Source organism: Petaurus breviceps, unplaced genomic scaffold (genome assembly GCF_028583685.1).
Source record: "Petaurus breviceps papuanus isolate PSGF00001 unplaced genomic scaffold, PetGlider_PUasm1.0 91133, whole genome shotgun sequence".
In the NCBI taxonomy this organism is placed as follows: domain Eukaryota; kingdom Metazoa; phylum Chordata; class Mammalia; order Diprotodontia; family Petauridae; genus Petaurus; species Petaurus breviceps.
In genome coordinates, this window is record NW_027187419.1 from 52,298,255 (window position 1) to 52,307,935 (window position 9,681).

The window sequence follows — 9,681 nt, forward strand, 5'->3', positions numbered from 1 at the left end:
CTTCTTCTTCTTCTTCTTCTTCTTCTTCTTCTTCTTCTTCTTCTTCTTCTTCTTGGAGGGGGAATGCAGCGCAATTTGGGGTTAAGTGACTTGCCCAAGGTCACACAGCTAATAAGTGTTAAGTGTCTGAGTCCAGATTTAAACTCGGGTCCTCCTGACTCCAGGGTCAGTGCTTTATTCACTGTGTCACCTAGCCACCCCAGCTATTTTTGTTTTTATGGTAGCCAGAATATCTTTTATTATTTTACAAGGCTTTTCCCATGTATATGTTGAAGGAAACCCTTTAAGATGGGGTTTTTCATTGCTAAATCAAATTTTTTAACAGTTAAAAAATAAGCACAATTGGATTTTTAATTCTTTGAACATTTCAGTCAATTTTGTGACAGTAAAGATGTCTATTTAATTGGCATTATTACAGAATTCTACTAAAGTGAATTTTCTAGCTATCTGAAACTTGCTCCTTTAAATGTTAAAATTTTTTAATTTTGGATATTTAATGGATTTCCCTATGAAATACAAAATACAATTTAACATTTTTCAAGATCATGATTATGAATATTAACTAATATGCTGTTTTGATATGGTGATACCCTTGAGACTATTGAAGTATATAAAGATGTTTGCCCTTAGAAAAATCCTAGATTGCTCTAGACTCTACTTTATGAATTCCAGTGTGCTTTTTATAGTTTTTCTACCTTCTCACTTGCTGTCAACTATTATTTCTTGTTCCTTATTTATATTCCTCTATCAAGGAATAGTCTTTTTCTCCTTCCTTCTCATCTTGCAGTTGTTTTTAATCTACCCAGAACCGGGAAACCATATAATTGAATTTGTTAGTACCTTATGTAAAACAAAAGTAAACAAGCATGAACTCTAATACATAGACTTCAAAATCAAATTTTGTTGCTCAAAGAACATTTTTGTTTACCTCAAAACTTTTGGATGTGTTCCAAATAGTTGAGATTCCTGAATAAATGAGTACTAAGTAATAAACTGCTCTTATTCTAACACTTTGATATGTACTATAATTCACAGACTAGAAGACATTTATCTAAAAAGAATACATCTGAAGATGCAAGTGGATACTATGAGAATTATATTGAAGAACTGAAGAAACAAGGATTTCTGCCATCAGAAAGTTATCCACCTGAAGCAAACCTACTACTAGCATCTAAGAAGTTACAAGCAGTTAGATTGATTTATTTGTTTTTGTTCTGGCCACAAATTATTTAAGTAACTTATTTTACTATTTTTAAGAGAAACGTTATTTAGTGAATTGCAAAAGTAGAGAAAAAAATCCCATAGAAATAAGAAATCCATAAGTAATTGGTAATGTAGGTAAACAGCAAACCCTAATTAGTTTCACATAATTTAATTATCTTCCATAAGATATGTGAGGATATGCCCAAGCACCATTAATATTACTAAGAAATATCCATAAGCTTTAATGGAGGGCCTAAAGCCACCAAACCTAAGGAAAAGAAAAGGGAGAAAAGAATGGAAAAGAGAAGTAGAGAAAGCATCAGGAAAGGAGGAAAGAGTGAGAAAATAAAGAGGCACCATGATGAGGAGCTGTAGAATGCCAAGAATGTCCATGTTACTTCTCCCTGCTCTGGGCCATAATTACGATTCTTTTTATTCCCCTCTCATTCTTAGGTTGGTTTTAAATATTTCCACTTTTGTAACTTGAATGTTTTTTGGTTCCAGTTGTTGTTGGAAGATGTGTTAAATGGAGATACTATAAGTGAAGAAGTGATTGCCTTAGTGGAGTTGATTTGGGTGGAAGCTCTTGGCCACCTGGAGACCATTCTTCTTAAGCCAGCAAACAGTATCAGCCTAAATGATGTAAGTCAGCGATTTGGGGAAAATATGTTCTACTTAAAAAATGTTTTGTTTTAAGAATATCAAAACTTAAGACATAATAATTAGATCCATTTATAGTATATACTGACTAAAGTCAGATTCTGTCTGTGGTATAGAAAAGCAAGTTGAGTTAAGTCAAACTCATGGTGAGGATTCCATAGTTCAACTATTTTGAGAGGTAGACACATTTCTTAACAATATGATATTTAATGAACTGGAAACATTGATATGAACATTAATAACACAGCATCACATAATGTCAAGGATAATTTTCCATGTGAAGGAAAAGAAAAAAAATTCTGGACAATTCTGTGACTTAATTTAATAGATAGAACATTTCACTGGTCAGTTTTTTCAGTGAGAATGGGACTTTGGAGATACTGGCTTATTCTTCCTAGACTCACAAGAGTCTGATTTATACCAGAAAGCTAATTTAGTAATTTCTGGCTCTTACCAGTAGAAAAACCTTGGTGATAATTCTTTTATCTTAAGATTTTTGAAAATAGGTTTGATGTAAGGGGATGATCCTGAGTTCTTAAAGGCCATGACAGCAGAGCATTAAGTGCTGAGGTTCTACTAAGGGTGACAGATTTTAAGTATATACCTGGAAATGAATTTCTAAGGATCAACCTAGCTAAAATCAAAGCTGGCCTCCAGGAGATGAATTTATTTTGGCCACATAAATAAAACTATCTAAGGAAAGAATTCTTAATGTGGGGTCCATAAACTTTTTTAAACAATATTTGGGTAATTGTATTTCAACATAATTGGTTCACTCTGTGATCCTTATGTGTTTTGTTTTATTTTATTCATTTAAAAGCATTTTTCTGAGAAGGGCTCCATAAACTTCACCAGTGTGCTAAAGAGGTCTGGGACATAAAAAAGTTAAGAACTCTTAGACTAAGGTATAGATCCTAACCCCTCTTTTGATGAATTACATATCCTTGATGTATTGAAATCATTTTTGAACTTGTGATTGTGAAAAATAACATTATGTACCAGGTATCTAATAAGATCCTCTGTATTCTACTTCATAATAATTTTATTGTTGTTCTTTATCATTTAATTCCGACATCATCCTGGATTTATTTGAAAAACAAGTCTCCTAAAGGTACAATAATACTCATTAAAAATTGGCATCATACTTCCTTTCTCTAAGCTGAATCCAGTTTTTTGATGCTATTTTTTTTAAGAATCCTGTTACTTTCATCTTTAGAATTTATAGTTACAATGTAGCTACCAAAGATGTGGTTATTTTTTGCTCTATTTACTAAGATTTCATTTTACTAATACTTTATATTAAAGGTGAGCAAAGCTGAGGGTATTCTGCTTCAAGTTAAGGCAGCATTAAACAAGGAAGAAACAACAGAAGAGTTGAGAAAGATGATGTCAGAATTCTACCGACTTATCCCTCACAGGAGTACAGAAGATGAAGTTAACCAAAGACTGTTATCTAAGAAAGAAGATCTCTGCCAGGTATTACTTTGAAATTCACAGCTGAATTGAGATATTAAAAAGGACTTCTATGAAAACTTTTTAAAAACTTTGATGAATGAGCACTTAAGTTCTTTAAGTCAGGTTTTTTAAGTCTCTTCATAAATATGTTGGTATACTAGGTCAAATGCAGAAATATGTCTATAAAGACTCTATTTTAGGGGCAGCCAGGTAGCACAGTGTGTAAGAGCACCGGCTCCAGTGTCGGGATGACCTGGGGATCAAATCCGGTCTCAGATACTTAGCACCACACCCAGAAATAACTGGCTGTGTAACCTTGAGCAAGTTTCTTAACCCCGATTGCTTTAAAAAACAAAAAAAAAAGACTCTATGTTAAAAAAGGATGGAGAGGCAGTGTGGTGTGATGGGTAAAGAGCTGGTCTGTCAATCAGGAAGATCTGGGTTATAGTCTTGTCTTTGACATATACTGACTGCGTGCCTTAACCTCTCTAAACTCTAGGCAAGTCTTTGAGATTAGAGGGTGCCAGACTGCATTGGTAGAAGGAGTTTCCTCACCCAAGAGTGCCCTTAAGGACCAATGAACTCACAGGTCCAGGCCCTACCCTTAACCTCTCTTGAAATAATTTCCTATGTAAAAAGTTGCTAATTACATGATCTTTGTCAAGTTCAGCTTCCTCATTGTCAAAGAATTAGACTATATAACTGCTGATCTTCAGACATAAAAAAAGTCTGTGATTAAGTAGATAACATCATAGAAACAGAAACTTTTCCACATAGCCTATTATTGTGTCTGAGACCAATCCTGAAAATTTTAAAGTCATTGACTAACTATATATTCCCAAGAATGGTAATTGTTTAATGGGAGTGGCTAGCTGTTGCCTTGAGCCTTCATATCTACAGAACATTCAGCTCAGGAAACCCAATATTAAATGCTCTCCTTCATCCTCATTTTATTCTCAAATATCCAATCAATTCAACAAATATTTATGGAGAGCACGGTGCTTTGCACATAGTAAACAAGGTGCTTTGGGCAATATAAAGATGAATAAGACATGGTCTGTGGCCTCAAAAGCTTGCAGTTGAATAGAATAGAGAAGTTGTAAAATGTGAGGATCTAAAGGAGCAGAAGGAGCCGCTGAGTTCATGCTACATGGTAAGCAGAGTACTGGGCTTGTAATAGGAAGACTCATCTTGCTGACTTCAAAACCGACCTCAGACACTTACTAGCCATGTGACCTTGGGCAAGTCACTTCAACATGTTTGCCTCAGTTTCCTCATCTGCAAAATGAACCGAAATGGCAAGCTACTCCAGCATCTTTGCCAAGAAAACCCCAAAATGGGGTTATAAAGAGTAAGGCATGACTATACAACAACAAAAAAGGTCAGTAAGAATACAGTAGGAATTCAGAGGGGGAAAAAGTTATTTCCCACTAAGACAAGAGATGGCAGCATTCAAGGTAGGCCTCAAAGGGTGGTGTCAGTGTTCTATTCAATGTGACAAGCATTGTTGAATGCTAATTATCTGTCACTTTGATGATTTACTACTCACTACCCCAAAGGCCTTCTTCCACTGACCCACAATTGTCATTCTCAAATGTGGGTGATACCCACCATCCAGTTTCTCCACTTTTTGGGAGTTTGATCATGCAGGAAAGTTTGCTCACAAAATAACAGGAATTCCCCAGAGCACATTAAAAAGGTCTAACAAAGATACTGAATAGCCTGTTCAGGGTTATGGCTAAGCTAAATATGTTAGAATTGGAGGAAATACAATCCTCTTGTTCCTTAGGAAAAACAGAGATCAGGGAGGCAGAACATTAAGGGATAGGTTTGAGAGATATACCAACACTAAGTATGTGTGACAGGCAAATGGAAGGACAATGTTGAGTAGCCAGGTTTTCTTATTGGAAAATTTTGTCCCACAAATTTCCACCAAGTTCCATTTGAAATGTTGATGAATTGGTAAGCCCCACTCTAACTTCCTCATATATTAGGCTTGACTAACTAATAGCACAACCTCTGATAGGCTATAGGGGTGGTGGGGAGTGGAAGGTGGGGAGGTTAGTGAATCAAGTCCCAAGAAGGGATGGTTCAGGTTCTGGACCTCCATTTTCTCAGTAAAATAGCAGCAGCAGCAGCCTCTGTCAGTAGCATGCAAGCTGAATATGTTAAATTCAGCAAGTCCATTAAAAAAGTATGATTCAGATACTACACTGTCATGGGTCAATATGATGAAATGGAAAGCAATGTAGTTTAAAGCACACTGGTTTTAACAAGCATTTGTTAAGCATTTACTATATTCCAGGCCTTATTAAGTGCTGGGACTACAAATAACAAGCAGAAAAACAGTCCTTGCCCTCAGAGAGTTTATATTCTAATAGGGGAGAAAACAAATAAAAGGGTGGGAGGGAGATGAAGGTCCCAGCAGCTTGATAGAGAAGATGTAGACCTGTAGAAAACTGGGTGTAGCCTGGAGAGGAACAAAGACCTAGATGGCCTCTGAAAGTGGAGGTCCTGGAAGAAATTAGTCGAGGGGGAAGGTACTTCCAATGGGAGAAGTAGTTAAGGACTGGAGAGGTTTCTATAGCATGGTAGAAAAAGTCTTATAGAGAGAAATGTGTGACTTTGGGGCAAGTCACTCATCCTTCCTGGTTTTCAGTTTCCTCATCTATAAAATGAAGGGGTTAGAATAAATGCTCTCTAAAGTCTCTTCCCCCTCTAAATCAATCTTAATCTAAATCAAATTTAGGGTCCTATATGAGTAAGCCTTAATATGCCAACAGCAGGAAAGACTGATATTTATCAAGCAAAGTTTTTCTGTTAAAAAGTTGTGTATGTTTTTTCATCCTCATGAGAAAAATATGTGTATATACATATCGACACATATATTTATTATAGTGACTCTCGATATGTTGTAATTTTAGTGTGTTTATACTATTTTTCTCTGTTTCAGCTCATAAGAGATGTGGTTAATGTCAGTGAAGCAAATCTCTCAAGATCTAACCCACCTTCTCTTGCCAAATACCGAGCTCTGAGATGCAAAATTGAGCATGTTGATGAGAACACTAGAGAGTTTTCCAAGGTTAAAGAAGAGATATTGCAAAAAAATTATGGGTGAGCAAAAGAGTAATGTTTTTGCATTTAATAATTACACAATAGTTCATCAGATACATGTGAAGAGTGCTATACTATAAGAACTGGTAACAGGTAACTTCAATAAAATCCTGACTGCCTACTATTAGCTTTCTTTCTTTTCTGATATTATCAGGTCCTTTGATCTTCTGTGTTTGATTTCCTGCCTTATTATTACACCTCACATTTTCTTTTTTGCCATAGTTATATCTCTGAGAATTTAAAAAATCAGAGCATTTGAGCCTTGTGTGTTACAACTCATTAATCTTTTTGGTATTACACAGGGAGGTCCCTTTAAAAAATCAAGATTAAAAACAGAGGGAAAAATATGGGACTGCAATTTGGATTTGGATTTTGTTTTTCTTTTTAATGTAGCATGAAAAAAATAGAATTGTAAACTTAGCAAAAACACACCTGGAAAAATGCCAACCCTCTGTGCTTTGCCTCCTGTCATTCTCTAGTTTTATGATGCATTGTAGTATGAAGGGAAGCGGTCTGGATTTTGGAGTCAGAGGGGAGTTTGGTTCCAATGTTGACTCTGCTACATAATACTTACATGACCTTGGGAAAGCCTCCAAAGTCCATACTATGATCCTCTTTACAATTATCTTTGCAAGAAACTTTTGATTGTTTCAGTGAGGCCACCATGTAGATTTTGGAGAAGTATTGACCTTTTTGCTATATATTCTACCTAACCAAGAGCAGAGAATGTGCTTCTGTTTATTATTATGTTTATTCCTCTCAATATAAACCTCCTAAATGCCATAGACATTAATGCCCAGACATTTGCTATAACATTACAGTAAGGGATATTGCTTTCTATCATTTTTCCTTGGTTCTTCAAGGTAATATTTAGGAACATAGAAGACTTTTTGCCTAAACAGATTTGGTGTGTAGTTAATCTTCATTCTGTTATTTGCTCTTTACTTAAATCCTTCACCAGAGCCTCCACAAGGTTCATGGCGGGCTGCCATAGCCACAGTGGGGGTCTTTGAAATTCCCCAAAGGCTTCAAGGATAACACTTGACCTTCCTACAAGGAACACAATGATAAGTCTGAACTTCACCCCAAGAAAACTGGGATAGGTAGGCAACAGTGGAAAGACAGGAGGTGGCTGGCAGTCATCATTCATCATCAATAAAAAATGTGTTTTAGAATTATGAATAATGTGAGTTGACTGAGTTTTCTGGATTGTATACTATATGGGGTAAAACCCATTATCACATGGTAATGCAATACTAGTTTATGTGCTAATAGCCATCAGAAGGCAAGAATTTACTTAATATTTAGTTTTAAGTGATTTAAAGATAGAGAATCAGTTTTCTTAAGAAATGATGATTCTTAGAAGATTTTTCCATGGGTCCAAAATATTCATCAAATCAACAGTCATTGTAATTTTAACAAGATACAGCACATTTTGATGCCTACTTTCAACAAAGAGGTCTGCCCTCACTTCAGTATGGCTATAAACATTGTAATCAAAGGACCAGTATTTAGTGAGAATAAAAACAAACAGCTTACAGAGCTTCATAGGAAGTCACTTGACAACTTTATTTTGTTTTGTATGACCCCTGTTATATAACCCTTCTTATTTTGTATAACTTTTGGTGTAGAGTTGACCCTCAAGTCTTTTTCTGAATTTTTTTGGTGAGTTAATAATATAGTCCAAAGGTTTCTCTCACAACTTTTGCAGGAATAATCCAGTGGACATCTTAAATGTGTATCGAATTGGCAGAGTTAACGAAACTGTGGAATTTCAGAGCAAGCTTGGCAATGTGCAGTCATTACTACATGGAACACCTGGGAGAAATATTGTTGGAATTCTTTCCCGGTAATAATATTCTGTCTTAATTTCACCCAACTTTTTGAGTTTATTTTAAAGTTTTTTACGCTTAAACAGGAATTCCCTTTATTTGTTTCCAAAAATTATTTTCATCTTAGTTCTGTAATGATTTTATTATTATACATATAGAAAATCTTATAGGAAAACTGATATTTCCTTTAAAACCTTTCAACCAAGGAAAAGTTCAATACCTTTGTTACTCAAATACATTTTTTTTTTTGTCTTTTTGGAGGGGGGAAGGCAAGGCAATTGAGGTTAAGTGACTTGCCCAAGGTCACACAGCTAGTAAGTGTTAAATATCTGAGGCCATATTTGAACTAAGGTCCTCCTGACTCCAGGGTTGGTGCTCTATTCACTTGCCACCTAGCTGCCCCTCAAATAGATTTTTTTAAATTAAGTTTAAAAATAAAGGAAAATATGAATTCCTAGATATACCATTGATATACCAATATGTTGATAATATGTTGATATAGAAATATATGCGTGTATATATTAGACATACATATGATTAAGATGAGCATTTGAGTATTTGAGATCATATAAATTAGTCACTCTATTCTCATTTATTTTAAGCTATAAGAATATTTTTATTAGAGAATGAAAATTACTTTATTTTTCAACCAGTTTAGCAATTTGGAATTCATATCTTTTTGTCATATGGATATATATAACCTCATTTGTATCATAAACAATTTGAAGGAATTTAGAAGCTGTGAATGATGATAGATTTTCTCTGAACCACACAGAAAGTTTATAATAAAAGAAAAAGATTTAAAAAAAAAAAACTAAAGAAAATTACCATTAAAATTATGGGTAATGAAACAGAGAGAGCCTGGGAGTAGGGAGAACAATTAGGAAACCGTTTCTATAGCCCAAACGTGGAATGATTACATTGGCTCTATTGTGATGAGCAACTAGGGGTATGATTTTTTAATTTAACTAGTACCCTATCCCCTTTTCCCCTCTTGATTAACTTGAAATGCATCTTAAGATTTGTTTGCTTTATATTTTTAAAAACTATATGTATGTGAACAACAATTCTGAGTCTGAGATGAAACATATTTTCGCCCCTATATGGCATTCTTTCTTTTTATAGGGGATTACTATTACCCAAGATATTGGTTGAAGATCATGGAATAGAAAGAACAGATTTTGGAAATCTCGGTAGTGGAATATACTTCAGTGATTCTCTCAGGTCGGTAAAGTATTCCAAACTAAGCTTCTCCTTGCTTCTCGTTATCAGTGAACAATTGAGTACCCTAGATACTTTACTTTTTTTTCTGTGTTGTTTGTGAAATTTACCTCCCAAGTAACAAATGTACTGAATGTAAATCTTTTGGGGTGTGTGTGTGTGTGTGTGTGTGTGTGTGTGTGTGTGTGTGTGTGTG

The 9,681-nt window shown here is 35.0% G+C and overlaps 1 protein-coding gene across 5 annotated transcripts in view; it reads left to right on the forward strand.

Annotated features, from left to right (window-relative positions):
* PARP4 (poly(ADP-ribose) polymerase family member 4) overlaps window positions 1-9,681 on the forward strand; it is a 114,329-nt gene that overhangs the window by 25,367 nt on the left and 79,281 nt on the right. For all 5 annotated transcript variants that reach the window (XM_069080520.1, XM_069080519.1, XM_069080521.1 and 2 more), the window contains 6 exons: window positions 1,036-1,188; window positions 1,708-1,845; window positions 3,169-3,339; window positions 6,272-6,432; window positions 8,144-8,281; window positions 9,390-9,488. In XM_069080520.1, coding sequence (XP_068936621.1) covers window positions 1,036-1,188; window positions 1,708-1,845; window positions 3,169-3,339; window positions 6,272-6,432; window positions 8,144-8,281; window positions 9,390-9,488 — 860 coding nt within the window. The remainder of the gene's footprint in view (window positions 1-1,035; window positions 1,189-1,707; window positions 1,846-3,168; window positions 3,340-6,271; window positions 6,433-8,143; window positions 8,282-9,389; window positions 9,489-9,681) is intronic.